Consider the following 21,053-nt stretch of genomic DNA (forward strand, 5'->3'; position numbering starts at 1 on the left):
ATAAAGGAAAGAACCATCCAGAGTGCTTACCACATCAGTTAATATTCCAGTGTATGTCACTGCAGTACTTTTTTAGTGTGCAAAATAAATGTGTTCCTTTTATTAGCCTCTCTTTAAAAATAGTGTTATGTTACATTGTTTTATTAGCCTGCCTTTTCCCTAGCACTTAGTGGTGCTTACTTGGCAGGCAGCATGTTAATATTAGGTGTATAAACTTGACTGGATGGGACTTTTCCTACTTGTTTTGCAAAAAGCTGACAATATAATTTTATTCTAGGTTGTCTGTGAACTACATTTCTCTTGGTGTTCTATATTCTTACACAATAGAGACCCACTAGGTACTCACCAACTCTACAGTCCTCACCTTAGCACACATACACTTCAGAAGGATGCCTACCTATTGTTAATTTTGCTTTGGGTTCTTGAGAAGCTAGTTAATTTTGAATATGTATATACTGTTAGCCTGTTTGTAGAAGAGATTTGAGTCAGCTTAAAATCAAGATTTAATAAAATTGAATGTCATGTCCAGAACCCAGCAAAAAGAGAGTAGTCTTTAGGGACACGTTAAACATGAGGAATACTGAGAAGAGGCAGACACCGGAGCCAAGTTAATACTCATTCCAATACAGTTTAAACTAGTGGTTCTCAGAGTGTGGTCTGAGAACCCTTGGCGTGCAGTTCAAGACCCTTTTTAGAAGGGCTGTGAGGTCAAAACTATTTTCATAATATCTTGGCCTTTTTGCACACATGTTGTAATGAATGTATGGAGTTTTCCAGAGGCTACATGAAATGTAATACTGCAGTAGATTGGACAAAGGCAGGAATGACCAGCTGTTTTCTATTAAGTGACAATAAAGAGATTAGAGAATTAAAATAGTGACATGCTTCACTGAGTTGAGTCTTTTGGGGGGGCACTTTTTAATATGGAAATACTGAAATAAAACGCACAGAAATAAAAACTCTTGGGGGCCTCAGAGCTGTAGGATAATTTAAAAACCTGTAGTAGAAATCTAAATCCTAACCAGTCAGAATGATTTGTCTTCTTATCTTGGCCTTATAGACTAAGTCCTCACTAAGCTGGATTTTCTTGATTTGTAGGTCGATATCTCTTCTTAAATGCAATAGCAAATCAGCTGCGGTACCCAAATAGCCACACTCACTACTTCAGCTGCACCATGCTATACCTTTTTGCAGAAGCCAACACTGAAGCTATCCAAGAACAGATCACAAGGTAAGAGGTTTATTTTTCAGATGCTTCTAAGTTGTGCCTCAGCCCATTTATTATGAATTCTCTGAGCATCTTTTATATGTGTTTAATATGGGATGTGGTTGTGAACAATGAATGACATGCAGTTACAGGTAATAATCATTGCTGAAATAAAAAGTAGTTTGCAACAAGACACCAACATTTTTAAGCTCATGTGTTGGTGGCAGTGTAACTTTTAACCAGAGTCCTGAGTCACACGGGCCTATTAAAGCCCATGTTAAAGCGTGTGGAATTCTTTATTACCTCTAGGTTAAAAGGTTTTTAAGCAGCAGAAAGAATACACAAAGATCATACTTGTGTTTTCCTGACAATAGTTAGGAATCTTTTGCATATCGCTTGGACAATATACAGCACTGGAGATTGAGAAATGGGTTGATTCTAGTGAGAGGTATAGATGCATGTACTTTACAAACTGGACCAGACTTTTAAAACTTGCCCCTTCACTTAATAGTAGTTTGTGGGTATTAGATAACAGTAGTCCGGTACATTTATATACTGGAAATTAAGTAGTGATAATGTCTTGTCTTGTGATTATTTATAAAGCTGTAATAAACTTCCTTGAACTTTCTTGAGAAATATAGTTGGTTAGGTAAAAGATACGAATATTTAAGCCAATACTAAATTGCCATTCAAAAAAAGTACCAGTTTATACATGTACTAGTGGTATTAGGATTTATTTCCATAAATTGAATGTATTCTTTTAAAAAATATATATTTTTAGAAAGGGAGGGAGAGAAACATCAAGTGTGGTTGCCTCTCATGCGCCCCCTACTGGGGACCTGGCCTGCAACCCAAGTATGAGCCCTGACTGGGAATTGAACTGGCGACTCTTTGGTTCCCAGGCCAGCGGCACTCAATCCACTGAGGCACACTAGCCAGGGCTGAATGCATTCTTTGATTACTTTCTTGCACTATGTAATCCGATCTTGTCCTTACTTGACCGTAACTTAGTCTCTCAGGCTCAGGGGAATAGGTAGGACTCAAAGCTAGGTTTCCTAACTCCAGATTCTCCCTGCATTGCCTGTGCAGTATAGAGTACAGAGATTGATCTACTAGTCTTTAGTAAAGCCAGTAACTTTTACATGTGGTTTAATAATCAGAAGAGTTAGTCAGCAGTAAGTATTGTAAAAGTGGTCCTGAATCTGTGTTTCTCTGTATATTAACTAACTCTCTCCTTCTCCAGGGTTCTCTTGGAACGGTTGATTGTAAATAGGCCACATCCTTGGGGTCTGCTTATTACCTTCATTGAGCTGATTAAAAATCCAGCATTTAAGTTCTGGAACCATGAGTTTGTACACTGTGCCCCAGAAATTGAAAAGTAAGTTAAAAGTAATTTTTTTTTAATTGTCTTAAGAATGAGACAGGATAAGGATCATTTGATGGCTCCAGCCTGGGTGGATCACTAAAAAGGCAGTAGTTGTTAAAGCTAATGAGATACAAAATATTATCAGGCCTGAACTTCTTTCACAGACTTGCACTCTCTCCTCCTTCAGGTTGTTCCAGTCGGTCGCACAGTGCTGCATGGGACAGAAACAGGCTCAGCAAGTTATGGAAGGGACGGGTGCCAGTTAGATGGAGCCGCATCTCCGTTGTGAACTGTCAGCCTGGCTGTCCCAGAGCACCACGTTCATAAACTGGCTGAGGAACCGGTTCAGCTCTTCCGATTTCCCCAGCCCTTTGGTTCTCGGGTACCTGCCCCAATACTGTTTGGGTCAGTTTCCAGTCTCTGTGGGCACGTTCCAAAGTTTAAATGCATTTTTTGACTCTTGGCCAAAATTTAGAAAATGCTGTGAATATCATTTTGAACTTGTGTAAATATATGACAGAGAAAACCTTTGTCTGGAACTTCTTGGGTTTGTGCAAAATAAGTCCAAGGCAAGTACATAAACTGGTACCTGCCCAGCTTATAATTGAAGAAGCTGCTGCTGCCGTGCACTCGTCTGGGGACATAGCTCCATGTCTTCTGACATTCCCGGTGTCCCAAAGAAGTAGCAAAAAAAAAAAAAAAAGGCCAGTTTAAATATTATGTAACTTATTTTTTTAATGTGGACAGGGGACCTTGAAAATTACTGAGTTGTTGAATTGTGGATGTGGTAGAGTTTAATATACCAGAGAACCTGGAAAGAGCCCACAGTTACGATCCCACAGGGTTTTGCTTTGTCCCTTCTCCAAATTTAAAGCTAACTGCTGGAAAGCACCATTTTCTCATTTTCTGCTGGAGAGCATCCCCTTTTTATAAAGGGAAACCAGAGCAGGCCTGAAGCTCCCCCATCTCTCCTGTTAACTGTAAACTGAGGAAAGGGAACCAATAGTATGAACTGCCCTCCCCTTTTATCCCAGGCTAAGTTGAATGAATACCAACAAAAAGTCAAAAGGACCAATACTGTCAGTCCCTTTTGTAAGGATTTTGAGTGTTTTGTAAATGTATTGGTCCGTGTTGTATTTTGTAGCCTTTTTAGTTCCTGGGCTTTAGCTCCCCTCCTTCTTGTATGTGTATGCATACTGTAGTCAATGCAACATTAAAGTCATGACACACACGTGAGTCCACTGTGCCTTTTCTCAGTAGCAGCAGCCAGTGCTGGAGGTGAGGAGGAAAGTGGACAGCCCACCCCTGCAAAGCCCGAGGTCTTTGGGAACCACCAGCTTCTTGCTGAATGGTAGATCTTTCCCACTACTTTTGGACATCTGGCATGTTCAAACAAGTGATTTTTTTTTTTTTTACGTAGTGTTTTCCTGTTTCTTTTCAACAGCAGAAAATTAACCATAGAAACCTGCTCTAACAGTTACAAAATGCCCTCTATTTTTTAAAAAAAAAGGAATAGGTATATATTTAAAGCTTATCCCACTTACAATATACTTCACACCTTTAATGGCTGTCAGGGTTTATAGCCAGAGAGGACAAATGTCCAGGGTTAAACAGAATATATCACATGAAGTGAGGCTTTAATGTCACTGGTGTCGTGCGCTTCCTTCCCTGCAGGAGAGGGGTGCCACCTAGAGCAGACTTCAGACTGCTGAGGGGTTAGAACAGATGCCCTAAGTGCCAGTGGCATGGCTTACTTACTCCATCCTCTAACAGGAGGGAAACAAAGTTTGTTTTAAAGAAAGTAAAGCGCCAAGTCTCCTTTCAAAGTCCATGCTATCAAACACTAGATGACAATAAGACCTTTTACGATCCGAGTCACATTGCTGCTAACCTTGATGCAAACTGAAAACAAAACAGCTATAAAATACTGATTTAAAAAAATAAATGTTTTTAAATGACAACAATGGTAATAATTTAAAAAGCAGGTATTAGTTTTGGTGACAATCAGCAATCCCCAAGTGTGCTGTCCCCAACCCTTAAACGTGTCCCCTTACCTCCGAGTTCATTTTAGACACTTTTGTTCCTTTTTCTTCTGGTATTTAATAAGAAAGAAGCAAATCTAAAGATCCAGAATTTCCTCCTTTTTGAGCATCAATGAATATCAGATTAGAATCAAGTTCTCCTCATGGATGTCTCATGGATGATCCAGGCACAGGGAATTTAGCTTAACTTGTCAGTTCCAGCAACTGGTGTAAGATCATCTTCTGGCCGTAGCGAACCTGTAAGGCCTGTCGTTCCCTCCAGCTGAGTTTGGTGTACACCTCCTCATTACTGAGTAAATCTTGCTCAGTTTTTAAGTCTGTGGCATAGGTTTGCAGGGTCAACAGAACACTGTCCCGTAGCAGCTGCCTCCAGGATTCTTTGAGCTTGGGGATGTTTGTGATTGTCAGGCTGTCCTCTTCCCTTTCCTCATCTCCCCATCCGTCCTGGTCTTTAACCTCTCTGAACTCCTCAGCAGGCATGCACAGCACCTAGAAACAACAACAGCATCCTTAACTGGAATGTTTCTGAAATCCGTGCAGAGAAGCTAGCCTGTCTTGGCAGCACTGAAGTTTCCTCTTCCCTTCATCCACGCTGCTTCCTCACCTGGCCTTAGCTCCTAAACACCGGGTTGGCTAGAAAGTCCATTACATTTTTTCCATAGAAGGCACATTTTCATTTTCACCAATAACTTTATGGATTTGAATATTTTTGACGATGTCGGCTATCTCTTGTTACTGGCTTCTAGTGGATAGAGGCCAGGGGTGCTACTAAACATCTTCCAATGTGTCAGACAGCCCCACTGCAAAGAATCACTTGGCCAAAATGTCAACAATACAAAGAAACTCTGCAAACCACCTTCTCCACACACTGCACAGATCTTGTTTTTGCGTTTTCAGTTGCGTTTTTTACCTTCTTGAAATAATAGAACATATGTTGAAAATGTTGCATATGTTCCAGTTTTAATATTAAAATGGCTGCACAAAAATGTAAGTTTTTTTAAATGCACATTGATGTAACAGCTGTCACAATACAATCTTAACGAAATTGTTGCAAATGAAGTTAAATACAAGCAAGCACTACTGGAGCCATAAAAGGGGAAAAAACCACTTTCTGGCCAACCAAATGCGCAGGCCCGCTTTCCGCATTAAGTGGCCATTTTCAGCCCTTTACCTTGAGTGTGGTAGTCAGTTCCTCTTCAGTCAGCACCTCTTCCCGCCCAATCACAAAGGCTCCCTCCTCCCCTACCATCTCCAGGCTGCATAAGTAATCCCAGCGCTCCTGCAGCAGAAGCCTTTCAGCTTCCCCTTTTGTTCCTGCAGACAGGAAAGGAATACTGTGAAGTCTGTGTGCCGAAGAGCTCGCCTCATCCTGCCACCTAGTCTACAAAAACCAGCTGCTGTTCAGCAGAGCACCTGGGGGGGGGGGGGGCGGCAAATGCACATCCAAGTGCCCGAGATTGAGTTAATCACTCACCCTGTAAAGCTGCCTCACGAACTGTCACCATCTGAATGTCAGCTGTGTCATCTGTGTTGTCAGGGTATGGTTCAACAAAACCGTACATATGAATCAGCTGCCAATTAGCCATTTTCCCGTAAGTGTTGAAAATTTCATGGCCTTTAGGAATGGGCTGAGTAGCCACCATCCGAAGACAATTCTGGAGTGGAAGGGAGAAGCTGGGACCAGGCCCTTCCCAGACCAGTCACGTGGCTCCTCCCCTCTCAGGAAGACCCTCCAGCAGGTTTAGTTCAGTGATGGGACTGATTCGTGCTCACCCCCAACAGTAACTGTCCGCACAGGAACAGAACTGACATAACTAGCCCTGGTGCCAGAACCCCAGACCCGCACCCCAGAGGAGCCCTGGCGTTGTGCAGAGCAGCCGACCTCCAGCACCAAGTAAGCGATGGTAGTCGAGTTCATCAGGGGGTTAACCACAACTTTGAGGGCTGGGAGATGTTTTGTGCTCAAACGACTTCACTGGAACATGCAAATGAGTGCCTATGAAGAGCTGACTTCACTGGACTATCCAAATACAAACAGGAGGCACTAGCTTCACCTTTTTAGGACAAGGAATTGGAGCCCATTTAGCCCAATTACCAAGTGCGTAAGTGACAGGCACTCGCAGCCACCAATGCACAACAAGAAGTGGGAGGGGTCCACTCACCGGGGAGTATTCTAGATTGGCATTGTGCTTAGCTAAGTGGTTTAGGATGTCTGCAGCAGGCACCATCAAAGGGGGGTTTGGCTCCTTTTCATCATCATCCTCCTCCAGTGGTTCCTGAAAGCTACCAGAAAGAATCTGGCTACAGTCCAGTGTTGGGTGAGAGGCTGGGGGTGGCGTTCCTTGTTCTTCCGTCTTGTCCCTCAGTAGAGCTCTAAGGAAAAGGGGTTTCGGAAGCTCTGCTCACTGACCTGTAGGCCATCACGAGGGCCACAAGCTGGTGGTAGAGCTCCAGGGAGCGAACCCTGGGGCTGAACAGGCCAGGGTGGGCTTCCATGAAGGGCAGAACGACGGAGTAGTACTCGCTGCGGATGTTGGCCAAATCCTTCTCCACCGCCTCGGGTACCCCTGTGCCTTGCAGCAACCGCCGGCGCTCCTCCTCGGGCCTGCAGGGACACCCCGCCAAGATTTCCTTCACACACCCTCCAGGGACCAGTGCTCGGGAGGCAGCCCTGTGCCTGTGCCCGGGCCCGGGCGGTTTCAGCCAGGCTACAGAGCACCGGCGCTCCCCAGCGCCCCCTACGGCTCTCACCAGAACATGGGGTGCTCCAAGCGGCCCAAATCCGGCCAGAGCGCGAAGTAGGGACTCCAGGGTGAGGCCGGGGCCTGCAGCTCGTGGAGCAGCGCCAGCAGCAGTGGCACCCAGCCCGACTGGCTCTGAAGTGCGCCTCGCTCTGGGGGAGACAGCAGTGAAAGCCCCCGCGCGGCCCGCGAGCCCGCCTGGGTGGCCCACCCCCGCCGGTGAGCCCACCTCGCTCCAGCAGGCCGCTGATCGAGCAGGTGTACTGCGACAGGAGCGCGGCCCGCGGCACCGCGAACAGCAGTTCCCCCGGTTGTATGCTCTCCCGGGCCACCATGCCGTAGCCGGCCACCGTGCCCTGCCGGCTCACCGCCACCTAAGTAGGGACCGCGGGGGTTGGGGAGCAGAGGATCAGAGCTGGCCCGCGCAGGCCCCCGTCTCCCGCCCCGACTCTCACTCACTTTAGAACTCAGGTCCAGCCCCACGCGCCGGCACCAGCTCAGGAAGCCGGCCACCGGGTCCGCGTTCGCGTCCAGGTCGTTGTCGTCGCCGCCGCCCACAGGCCTGGTTACCTAAGACAACCCGAGCTCACTGGCTAGGCCCCACCCCGGAGCGCACGCACGGAGGAAGGGCTCTGGGTGGGGGATGGGACCGACAGTCGCGAAGGTCCTGCGGGAACGAGGAAGTGAAGGAGGCCCCTGCGCCAGACGCACTCCGAGCGGAGCGGCGCGAGGGGCTGGGCAGAGAGGTGGGCTTCGGCCCGGCGCGCACGACTCACCCGCCGGCGCTTTGCCTGACCCGCCATGGTCGCAGGGCGCGCGGCTCGGCGCGTAGAGCCGCACGACGCTTCCGGCGGCCCCGGCCCCACCCCGAGGCGGGGCCTATAGCCCCACCCTCCACGCAGACCCGTTGGAGCTCGTGTCAAAGCCCACGCGGAAGACGAGTAGGGATCTGTACGTGGTACGATTCTTCTGCGAGTCTGGGTGCCCCCACTTGGGCTTAGAAAACGTGCGGTCGGATGCCTGAAGGTATGTCCCCATGTCACCTCAAGCCTGGTTTGTTCTCGACAGCTGAGACCTCGGGGTAGTGCGACTGCGGTTGGGAGCACGCCCAGGTGGGCGCCCGCCTGCCGCCTTCTTTTAAAAAAGTTGATCTCCGAACTGAGACCAGGGGGATGCTGAGCTCTGACTGGCACATTCTGAAAACTGGCCTGATTTGACAAAAGGGAGGCGTGTGTGTGTGTGTGTGTATTTTTGAAAGGGACTGGGACTTAATGGCAGAATCCTGCCATTATCCTACTATATTTTGCAGTGTATAATGTGCACTTTTTGCCCAAATTTTTGAGAGGAAAATAAGGATGAGCATTATACATGGGTAGTACTAATTTGTAACCAGCACATAAAATTTCTTGTACCTTGTATCTGTTCTTTTGTTTTGTAATTTACATACAATTTCTTGTATCATAATGTTCAAAAATAAATGCAAAAATTCTTTTATAATACAAAAAACAAGTATCTAAATATAAATGCATTAAAAATTAAAAAAAAAATTTCCCTTAAAGTTTGGGCAAAAAACGTGGGTGTGCAATATACATGGCAAAATACAGTGAATCTGTGTAACTTCTAAATAAACAGTTCCTTTCCTTTTTACCGAACTCTGGCATTGGGAGTATTGGCAGGCAGTCAAGCCCACACACGTGTTTTAGAATTCCATATGCTGGCATTCTGTAACACCTCTGTCACACTGGCTAGTGTATCCATTTTCATTTAATGCACAGCAAGCACATCGTGGGTTTTAGTTAATTGCTTTATTAGCTGACACCGCAGAAACTCAACTGGGTAAATGGCTGAGTGAATCAGAAGCGTTTAAACGTGGGGAAGGCAGTAGCTGCCGTTAAACTTAAGAAAATGAGGCAGTGAGTGCCCTGGCTAGGCGGCTGGTGCGGTTGGAGCATCCTCCCATACGCCAGAAGGGTCTGCAGGTTAGATCCTCAGTCAGGGCACATACCTAGGTTGCAGGTGCGATCCCCAGTTGGGGGTGCCCGTGGAGGCAACCAATCCGTGTTTTTCTCTGTTTCTCAAATCAATGAACATATCCTCAGGTGAGGATTAAAAAGGTAGAAAAAACTGAGGCAGTGAATATACAAGTTACAGGCTTGTGTGGTGAAGTCAAACAATGCCAAGGCCAGCTCCCCACTTGGCTTTCTTTGGGCAAACCCCTCACCCCGAGGCTGTTTCCGAGGCTGTGAAACTGAAACGGTGACCATCTAGCCTGTGGAATTAATGTAAGGAGTGGCAGGACCACGTACGGGACCAGAGGTGGAAACGCGGAGGTGGATGGATACGCCTGCCCTCACTCTGCACCTACATCCAAGCAGCACCAGCCTCGCCAGCCTGGACCCTGTGTCTCCGAAAGCCTCCCCAGGGGGCATGACATCACTTGACTCAAATTCTTCTGTGTCTTTATTCGTTTTTTCAGCACAGTTAACGCCTTCTACGTTGACAAGGGTTTTTTATTTGTCTTACGGTTTGTCATTTCTGAGTCTCATGACATCGGCCACTAGAATACACAAAATTAGGCTCTTCACTGTACAGAGAGGAAAAATAATAAACTCCATTAAAAGTTCACTTTGACCAAAGAAGACAACCTCCAATGGAAAAACCACACACAGGAGGAACCCAATATACATATATATATATAATGTATAGATATTTATAGATATATCATCTGAAAGAACACAGCAACAACAAAAAAAGAACTCCAACTTGCAGCGTTATCTACAGTAAGAGGGATTAAGTCTACCAGCTTCGCAAACAGTCACGTTCGATATTCAAGGGGAGCACGTGAGTGGACAGAACTGGGGACAGACTAACACCCCACCAGGCTCGAGAGCAATCTGGCAATGGCTTAAGATTAGGAGGGCGGGGGCTCGTATGTGTGCAGAGGGAACGTGGATGCAGGTGTCCTCCCAGCTCAGAGCACCCCCCACATACACACCTCCCAGCCCCCCACTTTCATAGCTTCCTCCCCCCTCGAGTTGTTGTGGGGCTTATGGCCACTGATGGAGGCTCTCGGACCAATGGCTTCTGGTGTGGGTGGGGGGACACGTGGCACTGTCCCGGGTGTCGGGGCAGGAGGGGGCTGGGCGTGTGGGAGCCTCCCTCCTCCACCTGGCCCTTGTTCACCCCAGGAAGCCTCACCTCCTGCCCTGGGGTCCGGCGAGCCCCAGCCCAAGCACTCGGACGGGCTGAGATGGTGAAGGGCATGCAGAAGTCTCGCTCCCCTGGGCCTGCCTGCTCCAAACCAACCCTCTCCTCTGCCGCAGGGATGCCGAGGGGAAGGGCTGGCACGGGACTCTCCCTAGGGACCGCATGTTGCTGGCGGTCTTGGCCATATTGTCCTCTACGGAACCTGGGGGCACAAAGGGATCTGTCGGGACTTTCGGCCGCTGCTGCTGCCTGTGGCCACAGGCTGGCTCCCACAGGCCGACTGCGTGAAGTTCTCAGGGGGACACCCAATCCTCCTCACTGGCCATCCCAGCCTTAGCCTCAGCCCCCAAGTCAGGTTCCTATGGAGATGGAAGACCAGGAGACTTTCTGCTTCAGGGCCTCGGCTCAGAAACGGCACAGGGCCAGGAGGTGGCAGAGTGCGTGACCCGGAAGACACCGTCTGTGGGGTTCTGGCCCTCGGGGTCCTCTGCTTTGTTTCCCTTGGACAGAGAAACCTTCAGCCCCTGCCTGTCAGGCCCCAACAGCACAGGCAAAACAGCGGCCTGGTAGGAGCGCCCCCGTGTGGCTACTGTTGGGGTGATTGTCACCTGTGCTACAAGACAGAAACACATGTGCTTGGTGGAGGGGCTGGGCAGGTGGGGAGCCCCGCGGAGCTCCAGGGCTGCTCCCAGGCCAGTGCCTGAGCTGCACCCCGCTCCTGCACCCATCCCCTCACAACCCCACCCCACCCCCACACCTGCCTGCCCGCGGGGGTCACCCCACGCTCTTTCTTTAATCCAGGATATTACCCTGGACCCGGGCCAGGGAGGGACTCAGTCTTTCCTTGGCGGAGCCCCTTCCTGCCCGGGCGGTGGGGAGTTGGGAGGGAGGAGTCCAGGCGAGCCAAGTCGACAAGGTGAGTGAGGCGGGGGGTGGGGGCCCTCTGGAGACTGCTCTGCGGTAGCACGTAAGAGACGTAGCCCCATTTCCTCCCCTTCGCCCTCACGGAAATAAACAAAAGAGAAAAGGAGCCGGTGCGGGGGTGGCAGTGGGACTTCGATGAGGGCGGGGGGCACGTGGGCGGCGTCGGGGGACCGAGGGCTTCAGCAGGACACCTCCATAGTGTGGTTGACCTGGCCCAGCCCCTCGCTGCTCTCCGAGTGGGTGCAGGCCTGCGGGCGGCTGCCGTCCACCGAGCTGGCACTGGTGAGGGACGCCGTCCGGGAGCGGGCGAGACGGGTCATGCTGGCCGAGGGCACTGTGGGCAGAAGAGGGGCCCGGCGTGAGGGCCGGCAGGCAGGGCCGGGCACCGGCAAGCGGGAGGATTCACGCAAGCAAAGCGGCCAGCGAGACTCGTTCTTCCAACGGCACAGGGGGCCCGGGCCCGGGCCGGGGCTGTGGCGTCTGCTCTGTCAAGCCCAAGGCATGCAACTCAGCGACAGTGAGGGAGCCGAAGGGCCGGGGCCCAGGGCACCAGCAGGACCCTCTCACCACAGCGGGCCAGAGCTACGGCCAGGGCGGGGTGGGTGGGAGTTGGCGGGGTCTCCCAGAGCTGGTGTAAGGATGGCTCACGATGTCAGCGATGCCTGTCTCGAGAGGAGGGTGGGGCTGGGGAGTGGGGTGACGTCTGTGCAGGAGGACAAGCTGCGGCGGCCTCGTACTGCCCCAAACGCCGTCTCTGCCCTCATCCAGAGTTTCACAAGCAAGGCTCAGCCCCTCTGAACTCAGCCGGCCACCTGGCCTGCTCAGGCACGGCAGGGTGCCCCTCCCCACCCCCCCACCCCGGGGCTGAGCTGGGCTCAACCTCTGGGTCTGGTTCCACCGGCCCGAGCTCTGGAAGCCACACAGCCCAGGGCAACCTAGAAGCACGACGGCCCTAAAGCCCAGCCAATCGACAGCCCTAAAAAGGGACAAAGCCCACGCGGCCCAGGAGCTGCGGACGAGCAGGACTCGGGGCTCTGGAGGGAAAGCAGGACCGGAGAAGGTTCCCAACCACAGCGAGGTGTGGTCCGACTCCGCACAGCACAGAGGGGAGGGCGGGGCGAGCCTGGGGGCGGGGTCCATGCATCAGGGGCGGGGCTGCAGGGCTACCTGCTCCTCCGCTCAGCCTTCGGTCCTTCAAGTACGCAACTGAGAGAGAAGACAGAGCCAGGGAGAGGCGGGGGTGGGGGAGACAGAACACAGTGACAGTGAGGCCGGGGTGTGGAGATGGATCAGAGATAAGATCCAAGGACAGGTACCAGGGGCTGGGGGCAGGGCCAGACTCCTGCCCACCCACCACGCAGCAGCAGCAGCCACGGAAGGCACCACACAGCACAGGCTGATCTCAACCTGGCCCTGGGAGCCCCGGCAGCAGGCTGGGGGCGCTTCTCTGGCCACCCCCGCCCCCCCGAGCTCTCCAGCTGGGCGGTGGCACTGAGGTGCTGACGTCCATGTCCTTGCCCAGCACCTGCACCGTTCAGCTGGGCCTCAGTCCCCCGGATACAGAGCTGCGGGTTGGTGGCGGGGGGGGGGGGCGCCTGCACAACCTCCCAAGCCCCTCCCAGCTCCTGGGCTGCCGGCGGGACTTCTCCGGTTGCTCAACCGCGCGGCCAGCCTTGGCCTCCTCGCCCTACTTCTGCACAGAGAGGTGGCAGGCCCCTGGGGGCCAGAGGGAGAGCTATTCCTGGGTGTGCCTTGCCTGCCTTCCCCCACAGACCTGTCCTCGCAGCCGGGCCAGAGCTCCAGAGGCTGCCGTCTGAGGAGAACAAAAAGCCAGGGAGAGGTCTGGGGGAGGGGAGGTGTGTGTGTTGTGGGGGGGGAGGCGCACACACACTAGCACGGCCTGGATCTGAGCACAGGGGAAGTCTGGAAACGGGCAGGGCGGGGGCCAGGCTGCCCGGGGCCCTCACACCCCCAGGACCTCAGAATGCCACCCCCAAGTCCAGCCGCCCTCAGCTCCCCTAACGCCCAGGCAGCCCCACATGTGTCACCGGTCCCCAGACTCCCAAGCCCACTCCTCCGATGCACCTGTGACAAAAGCCCTTCTCAGGCGCTGGAGGCCCGGCAGGGTCCAGTGGCATGTATAAGACACCCTCAGGCAGCCTCCCCCTGCAGGACCCAGCCTGCACCCTGGTCCCCCCAGGGCTGGGAGAAGAGCCCCGCATCCGAATAGGCCCAGCTGTGTCACGGTGCCCCAGAGGCTCCCCAGGGCCCGGGAGAGCAGGGCCGGCCTGGGCCGACCAGCTTACTGCGTGGGTAGCAGGCTTTTGTGCGTCCCCGGCCGCAGGGGGACCATGTGGCGAGAGTGACCCAGCGTCCAGGTCTGCAGCCCCACAGAGCCTGTCCTCCCACAGGCTGCTCAGCAACAGCTGACCGGTGCCAGCCCCCGTCCCCACCCCCTCGTGCTGCCTGTCACCAGGCGCTGGGGGGACGGTGTACTTACTGTAGCCCATGCCTTGCAAGAAGTACTTGAAAGCTTCGGTCAGCTTCCCCGGCTGCGGGAAGGAGGGACAGACACAGGCTTTGACTGGCTGTTTAAGGCTGCGGAGGGGAGGAGGCTTCCCCCAGCCCAGGCTAGGTAAGGGAGGGAGGGCTAGGAGTCTCTCACCTGTGTGACCTGGGGGAGCCCCCCGGAATCTGCCATCTGCAGGGGAGAGAGGGGGGTGAGCGGGGCAGGGGTTGTCCCGCCCCTTGCCAGGCCCTCACACCTGGACAGGCCCGCTGACCAGACATACGACCCCCCAGCTGGGACCCTGGGCAGGCCCCTCTGGGGACCAGGCCCACGGTTTGGGGAGCTGGCCCAGGGCCGGGGAGGAGGGTCTCACCTTCAGGAAGGTCGTGGTGGTCGGGTCCAGTTTGGAGTTGCACTCCACCTGAGGACCAGCACGAGCACAGCAGGTGTCAGCAGAGGGAGGAGGCCCTGGCCCCGGAGCGGGGCGGGGAGCCCCTGCCCCAACTGCTGATGCAAGTTGTGCCCCCAGAGCTGGGGGCTCTGATGGTGCCGACAGGGGTGCAGGGGTGGGGCAGACCCAGGCCAGCTCCTAGGCCCTGGATGAGGCTGCACCTCCCCTCACCGCCTTCCCAGGGGCCCGAGGATCTTGGACTCTACTCACAACTGCTGGGGGGCTTGGCAGCGTCCCCACAGGGAGCGGGGGCCGCTGTGGCAGGCCTGGCTGGGAAAGCACCTGGGACCCCAGGAGCGGCCTCGAGGCCTGTGCCTGGGTGGAGGCGGCAGGCCCAGCCAGGAAGACCGGCCAGCTCCCTGCACACAGAGGGCTGAGCAGGGTGCTCCCGGGGCCCGAGCCTCTGTGCTGAGGGGCCATGAACCCCCGGGCGGTCTGCTCCCAGAGTTCCCAGGCGAGGGGACACACGATTCCCAGACACAGTGGTCAAAGGGGACCGCTGTTGTGCTGGGGAATCACCTTCTTCATAATGAATGGATCAGGTTTTAGAGAAAAGACAGATCTTGGTCTCCGGGCCTGAAGCCGGGTGGTGGGAGAAGGTTCCCAGGCTTCCCTCGCCCGCAGGATCGGGGTTGCGGCAGGCAGTGACACTGGGCGAGGTGCTGGGGCAGTAGGAGGAGGGGCCGCCATCAGGCCTGTCCCTGAGGTCACCCGGAGGAGCTGGTGCTGGCCAGGGGCCCGCGACGCCCCCACTCCCACCCCCACCCCCACCCCCAGCCGGAGCACGAGGCCTCACTCACCACCCCGTCCTCCGCAGGTGCGTTGTCCCCGACCACCAGCATCACGGGGCAGCTGCAGGCACAGAGGGGAGGGCTGTCTGGCCTGGGCGGCGACGGCGGTGCTGGAGGGGGGCGGGGCCAGGCTACGGGGCGAGGGGACACTCACCGCAGAGTCTTGGCATTAGGCACCGTTCCAGGCCGGTTGATGTCCAGGTCTCTGCGGCTGCAGGGAGAGGCGGAGGCGGTCATTCCAGGGCTGAGTGGGGGTGTGTCCCAAGCCCTCGCCTGTCCCCTCCCCCTGCCGCGGCAATTAGGCCCAACATCCCTGGAGGCCCTGGCTGGTAAAACGGCGGGGTGGGGGCGGGGGGGGGGCGGTGTGAGAACACACACTGCGTCAACAGGGGCCTTCAGGGCCCCCCTCATGCACGACTTCTTCTTACCCCGAAACTCGTACCACGTGGGTCCCCGGATTTGCCTCTCCCCGCCCCCGCCCCCCGCCCCAGTGCTGTCTGGACGGGCACCACCTGGGCTGTGGGACTTGGGCTCCTTCCCCACCGACCCTCCAGCGCCCTGCACACAGCGGGCGCTTAGGCAGTGTTTGCGGGCGCAAGAGAAGGGCAGGCAGGTGCATAGGGGGCCTGGCCACTGTCCTGCAGGGCAACCCCCCAAAGGGGCGCTCAGGAACACAGCTTGAAAACCATCAGCGTTATCCAACCTCCTCCCGTGGACTAACGTCAGGTTCAGGATCGTGGGGCTCGGGGATGTGCCCGCACCCCCACTGCTCCCGCCAGCAACGCCCCCGGGAGGAGAGGGAATGGAAGAGCCCCGGGACCACAGTCTGGAGCCCTGCTCCTTCCCGGGGCGTGACCCCGGCCGAGAGGGGCCTCCGCTCAGAGGCTTAACTGTCTTCTCATCTGCAACCTGGGGACCTTGTGGGGTGTCTGCCCGTCTCTCTCAGGGGTGGCTGTGGCGAGGGGTCCGCACGAGAAGGAGCCCCGCGTGCCGCGGAGCCCCGCCCCCGCACCTGTTGTACATGTTCCAGAACAGCTGCAGGTTGGCCTGGTTCACCACGTTCCCGATCTGCTGCCGGTAGCTCTGCACCAGCTCCGAGTTGTTCATCAGCTCCTCCTGGGCCCGGGCGGAGGGGACACGGGCTCAGAGGGGGCGGGCAGGTGTCACGGCCGGAGCAGCCTTTGGCCACGCCTGGCAGGGAGGTGGGTGGAGCGCCCCCAAATGTGGGGAAGAGAGGCTCCACAGAGCAGTGGGAGGAGCCCCCCACCTGCCCTTCAGGTGCTCCAGCGCCACGGTCCCAGCAGAGGAGAGTGCAACAGGACCGATGTCCCATAACCCCCCGCCCTCCTTCTGCCCTGCTGCGAGGCAGCAGAAGCCCCCCCCCCCGCCCGCCCCCCCAGCATCCCTGGGAGGGGCAGAGCCAGGACCTTCAGCAGCTGCTGAGGTTCCCCAGGACCACCCGTCCTGGCGCCTAGGAGCGTGGTCCCACACCCTCACCTGGCTGAAGAGGTGAGATAGCACCGTGTCGGGTAATGTGCTGGTCAGGCCGGAGAGCTGCAGGCCAAGGGGGCATCCGTGTGAGGGCTGCCTCTCCCCGCCCCCACCCCTGCCCCCGGCCAGGTGGACCCCGCTCACCTTGGTGGCAGCCCAGTCGATCCAGCCTTTGCCGTTGGGGTCGATGTTCATCAGCACCAGCCCCTCCACCAGGTCAGGGAAGATGAGCTGTGGCGACAGGAAGACAGGGCTTGGGGGTCAGGGGCGGGGAGGACAGGTCCCAGGAAGCCCCAAACTCCCCACCCACCCACTAAACAGGCTGTAGAATTCTGACCCAGTCTCACAGGCGGGCCCAACTGGCCACAGCTGGGAAACTGGGTGGGCTCCTCTTCCAGCTGCCCCCGCTCATCCTGTCCAACTGAAACCTCCCAAAATTCTTCGATTTATTTTGAATCTGTGCCTATATTGCTGTTTTTTACCCCTTTTAATATGTCTTTGGAGATGATGCTTTTGTAAAACTAAGGATTAAACATCTTCAATAGAACATTTTGGTCCTGGGTGGTGTGGCTCAGTGGACTGAGTGCTGCCTCAGTGGATTGAGGGCAGGCCTGCAAACCAAAGGGTTGTGGGTTCAATTCCCAGTCAGGGCACATGCCTGGGTTGTGGGCCAGGTCCCCCAGTAGGGGGCGCTCGAGAAGCAACCATGCATTGATGTTTCTCTCCCTCTCTCCCTCCCTTCCCCCTCCCTAAAAATAAATAAGTAAAATCTTTAAAAAAAAAGAACATTTTGTTTCTTTGCTTTTTATAGACACGGAAGCCCTAGTGATGTTGATTATGTGGGAGTCAAAGCCGGTTTGGGGAGACGTAGTTAGAGGAATTGGGGTTTTCCGTTGAGCAGTTTCCCCGTGTCCGGGGGCATACAGATGTCACGTGGAGGCTGAGGTGCCAGGACACGGTCTACAGGACCAAAACCGTTAAGCACTGAAATGGACGCTAGAGTTGAAGATCTCTGGTCATTTCTTTTGAAGAAAGAAATCATTGGAATCCTGAAAATTAACTTTTCGTTTTTAGGAACGAACAGCGTGCGGCTCCTCCCCGACGTGATGTTTTCGGAAATGGGACTCTCATGACACTGCACAAACTGAACCTAAGTGTGGCTTTGCTTTAAACACGATTTGTAGCCCTGGCTGGCGTAGCTCAGTGGATTGAGCGCGGGCTGCGAACCAAAGCATCGCAGGTTCGATTCCCAGTCAGGGCACATGCCTGGGTCTCAGGCCACGGCCCCCAGCAACCGCACATTGATGTTTCTCTCTCTCTTTCTCCCTCCCTTCCCTCTCTAAAAAATAAATAAATAAAATCTTAAAAAAAAACACGACTTGTTTAGATACTACCCTAATGAGTGAATGAGTGATTAGGATGATCCCTATTTCGTGGCTAGAGCAATTCGTTGTATAGTTTGTTGCTAATGGAAATTTTGGCTTTACGTAATAGTTAAGCTAAGTTGTAGTTCATCATCTTTTGAGGAAATGGATGGAAAAGTAACCTTTTCCAAAAGCAGTTCACTTCCTTAGAGACAAAAAAGGAAAAAAAGGCCTTTCTAAGTGAAGAGACGAGGAGAGGAAGGTTCCCGTGGCTGAAGAGCGGCCCCAGGAAGGCCAGCCCTGGGGGCGTGGGGGGTGCACAGCGTGGGGGGAACTCACTGCGAACTTGGCCAGCACGTAGGCTCCAGCTCCCACCCCGATGCCAATCACGTACTTGAACCTGGAGGAGAGCGTGGCTGTCACTCCAGGGCCAGGGCCGCTGCCCTCTCCCTCATGTGTCATCCGAGCAGGCCCCACCCACGGCCCTCAGACCTCAGCCAGAGCCTGGGGACTGTGGCAGGGCGGGGGGAGGCCCTGGGCCCCCAGCCGGGGGCAGAGGCAGGGGCAGGTGGGGACTCACCCAAAGTGCTGCACCACGCTGGGGAGCATGGCGGCCAGCTGCTCCATGGAGGGGTACTGGTACCTGCGGGAGAGCAGGGGGTCAGGCCCAGGAGCGGCCTGGGGTGCAGAGCTGGGGAAGGCTGGAGGGGGCTCCGGGGTACCTACCCCTGAGGAAACTGGGACGCCCCCACCTGCTGGCCGGGGGCGTCCACGTGGCACACCACGAAGTGCTTGGTGATCTCCTGCATGTCCTCCGAGTTGAAGAAGGTGTTGAAGCACAGCTTGTCTGCAAGGACACACCTGTCGCTGAGCAGGGGCAGGGGGGCCCTGGCTCCAGGAGGGCGGGGGAGGCAGAGGCGTCAGCCTCGAGGTCCAGTGGGGAAACCAAGGACACAGCTGGGAGTGGTTAGGCGACGGGGCCCTGGCGGGGGGAGGGGAGGCCTCCCTGCTCGAGCAGGCTAGAGGCAGGGGAAGGCCGGTGCGGCGGGGGCACACTTACGGTTGAGGCCCACGTCATGGTAGGTGAGGATGGCCGGGCGGTTGCCCTTGGGGGAGCCCCGGATCACCACGTGCAGAAGGCCGTAGGGCGTCTCAATGTCATGCTCCTGGAGGGGAGAGACCGTGCTGGGCGCTCTGGGCAGCCCTCACTCCTGGCTCTTCTGGGGAAAGGGGCTGGCGGGCAGCCACCAGCCCCATGGGGCTGGGATGTCCCATCCTCACCACTCCAAGTGGCCGGCAGAGGGGAGGGAACAGATAGAGCACCCCCCACCCAGGGGCGTTCGGCACAGGGACAATGCGAACTGATGCGCTCGGAAAGCTCTGGTCCCTTTTGCAAACGAGCCAGTGGGGTGAGCTGCCACAGCCCTCCAGGGTCCCGTCTTGCTAGGAAGCTCTGCCAGCCCAGCCCGAGTCCCACCCTCCAGGGCTGCTGCTGCTGCTGCTGCTGCTGCTGGTTCGCTTCAGCCCCTCAAGCCCACACCTGCCCTGGAACCAAAGTTCCTTCCCCGACAGGAAAGGGACAGACTCGGGAGGTAGGAGACAGCTTCTTGGGGACTAGTTGTGTGTGTCTGGGCTCAGAGGACCACTGTCTGGGCCTGTGTCTGGTGGTGCCAGCCCCAAAGCCAAAGACCACACCCTGGGAGCCACACTTCTGCTGTGGGGTCCTGTGAGACACACCCTGTCATCCTCGGGGGGCACCCAGGCCCACCCCCCTCAGGGCCACTGAAACAAGGGACGCTTCCTGCCCCCTGACCAGGGGCTGCGCACTTTTCCCCGTGACTTCTCATTCACTCCCCACAGCGACCCAAGGCGGGGAGGAGCAGCTCAGGCTGGGAAAGGGGACACATTCGCCCAAGGTCAAGCCCAGGGAGGGCACGGCCCGGCAGGCCGGGCCAGGGGCAGACCTCAGGGGACCGCACTGGAGGCGGTCATTTCTGCGGAGATCAATGAGCTCCACCCCGGCGCATCGCAGCAGGCGGCCTCTCCACAGCTGCGTCCCCACGGCTCCAGAGGGCGGGGCCGGGGCAGGAGGCGGGCTCGCTGCTCCAGAGGCGGGGCCGGGGGGCAGGAGGGTGCCCCTTTAACTAGAGCTGCAGTGCGCTTGCTGCGGCAGGAAGGGCAGTTCCTCGGCGGCACGGGTCACCTTTCCCCCTTCCAGGCACAAGGGGGGCGCAGGACGGTAGCCTTTCACACCCAGGCGGTGCGTGGGTGTAAGTAAGGGGGCGTCTGTCCTCTCCCAGCCGTGGGGCGCCCGCCCCATCACTATCCCTCCCCTGGGCAGCAGGACTCAGCGGCAGTGCCGGTCCCACTGAGGCTCAGCTCCCCAGGGTCACGTACCGGCCCGGGCGCCCCTCCCGCGGGGCCCGGTAACCTTGGCTGAACCCCCTGCCCACCCAGGAGCTCAGACTCGTAGGTCAGCGGGATGAGAGGCCGGATGTCCCCGTCTCTCGAGGGGCTGCACACGCGGGGCGCCTCAAGGCCGGCGGAGGTAGGCTCCGAGCCCCCAACCCCCGGGCCGAGTGCTCCCATTGGCTCCCGGTGACGTCACCATCTCCCGCCCCCCGGTGGGCGCCCGGCCGGAGGCACTGCGGCGACCAATCCCCCCTCGCCCTTGACCTTGAGGGCGGCGGCCCCCGAAGCTGGGTTTCAGAGCGGGGTGGGGTGGAAGGGCTCCTGCGGTTCCATCCGTCGCCCCCGCATCAATCCTTCAGCGAACCCAGGGAGGCGAGGAGGCGCTGACGTCGTTGCCTTGGGTGCAGGGCACCCATAGCCTGCGGACCCGGCAGGGCGAGCCCGGCTAGGGGATGGAGGACTAGGTGTGCCCCTGTCTCTCCCTTGCTGGGAAGAACAGGGGCCTGGGCACGGCTGCCGGGGCGGGAACGCGCGCCCTGGAGCCCACC

At 55.9% G+C, this 21,053-nt stretch overlaps 3 protein-coding genes across 13 annotated transcripts in view; 1 reads left to right on the forward strand and 2 right to left on the reverse strand.

Moving 5' to 3' along the window:
• Positions 1 to 3,809, forward strand: part of CNOT1 (CCR4-NOT transcription complex subunit 1) — a 74,299-nt gene extending 70,490 nt beyond the window's left edge. For all 7 annotated transcript variants that reach the window (XM_045818983.1, XM_045818982.1, XM_045818986.1 and 4 more), the window contains exons 47-49: positions 1,099 to 1,231; positions 2,451 to 2,585; positions 2,761 to 3,809. In XM_045818983.1, coding sequence (XP_045674939.1) covers positions 1,099 to 1,231; positions 2,451 to 2,585; positions 2,761 to 2,839 — 347 coding nt within the window. In that variant the 3' untranslated portion in view covers positions 2,840 to 3,809. The remainder of the gene's footprint in view (positions 1 to 1,098; positions 1,232 to 2,450; positions 2,586 to 2,760) is intronic.
• On the reverse strand, positions 3,095 to 8,211 carry SETD6 (SET domain containing 6, protein lysine methyltransferase). The gene is made up of 10 exons (XM_045818990.1): positions 8,133 to 8,211; positions 7,816 to 7,926; positions 7,586 to 7,730; positions 7,367 to 7,508; positions 7,026 to 7,220; positions 6,778 to 6,898; positions 6,090 to 6,270; positions 5,787 to 5,929; positions 4,628 to 5,104; positions 3,095 to 3,230 (listed from the first exon to the last, which is right to left on the reverse strand). Exons 1-9 carry the CDS (start codon positions 8,157 to 8,159, stop codon positions 4,799 to 4,801), a joined length of 1,371 nt encoding a protein of 456 aa, XP_045674946.1. The 5' UTR covers positions 8,160 to 8,211; the 3' UTR covers positions 3,095 to 3,230; positions 4,628 to 4,798.
• Positions 8,212 to 9,798: 1,587 nt separating this feature from the next.
• NDRG4 (NDRG family member 4) overlaps positions 9,799 to 21,053 on the reverse strand; it is a 31,803-nt gene continuing 20,548 nt past the window's right edge. For 3 of the 5 annotated variants that reach the window (XM_045819168.1, XM_045819164.1, XM_045819166.1), the window contains 14 exons: positions 19,154 to 19,259; positions 18,820 to 18,940; positions 18,674 to 18,736; positions 18,433 to 18,493; positions 16,874 to 16,960; positions 16,736 to 16,792; positions 16,251 to 16,354; positions 15,393 to 15,449; positions 15,248 to 15,299; positions 14,370 to 14,417; positions 14,153 to 14,188; positions 13,988 to 14,039; positions 12,655 to 12,693; positions 9,799 to 11,821 (listed from right to left, as the gene is read on the reverse strand). In XM_045819168.1, coding sequence (XP_045675124.1) covers positions 11,667 to 11,821; positions 12,655 to 12,693; positions 13,988 to 14,039; positions 14,153 to 14,188; positions 14,370 to 14,417; positions 15,248 to 15,299; positions 15,393 to 15,449; positions 16,251 to 16,354; positions 16,736 to 16,792; positions 16,874 to 16,960; positions 18,433 to 18,493; positions 18,674 to 18,736; positions 18,820 to 18,940; positions 19,154 to 19,259 — 1,038 coding nt within the window. In that variant the 3' untranslated portion in view covers positions 9,799 to 11,666. The remainder of the gene's footprint in view (positions 11,822 to 12,654; positions 12,694 to 13,987; positions 14,040 to 14,152; positions 14,189 to 14,369; positions 14,418 to 15,247; positions 15,300 to 15,392; positions 15,450 to 16,250; positions 16,355 to 16,735; positions 16,793 to 16,873; positions 16,961 to 18,432; positions 18,494 to 18,673; positions 18,737 to 18,819; positions 18,941 to 19,153; positions 19,260 to 21,053) is intronic. The other 2 variants (XM_045819165.1, XM_045819167.1) reach the window with 1 other exon arrangement.

Source organism: Phyllostomus hastatus, unplaced genomic scaffold (genome assembly GCF_019186645.2).
Source record: "Phyllostomus hastatus isolate PE091 unplaced genomic scaffold, TTU_PhHast_1.1 phas_scaffold_345, whole genome shotgun sequence".
In the NCBI taxonomy this organism is placed as follows: Eukaryota; Metazoa; Chordata; class Mammalia; order Chiroptera; family Phyllostomidae; genus Phyllostomus; species Phyllostomus hastatus.

What these genes read in the sequence shown, in the direction of transcription:
- SETD6 (XM_045818990.1), bottom strand. Translation starts at nt 8,159, where the DNA reads ATGGCGGGTCAGGCAAAGCGCCGGCGG. An exon ending in GTCAGGCAAAGCGCCGGCGG is followed by an intron (nt 7,927 to 8,132) that starts GTGAGTCGTGCG and finishes GGGTTGTCTTAG; the next exon opens with GTAACCAGGCCTGTGGGCGG. An exon ending in TTGGAGCACCCCATGTTCTG is followed by an intron (nt 7,221 to 7,366) that starts GTGAGAGCCGTA and finishes GTGTCCCTGCAG; the next exon opens with GCCCGAGGAGGAGCGCCGGC.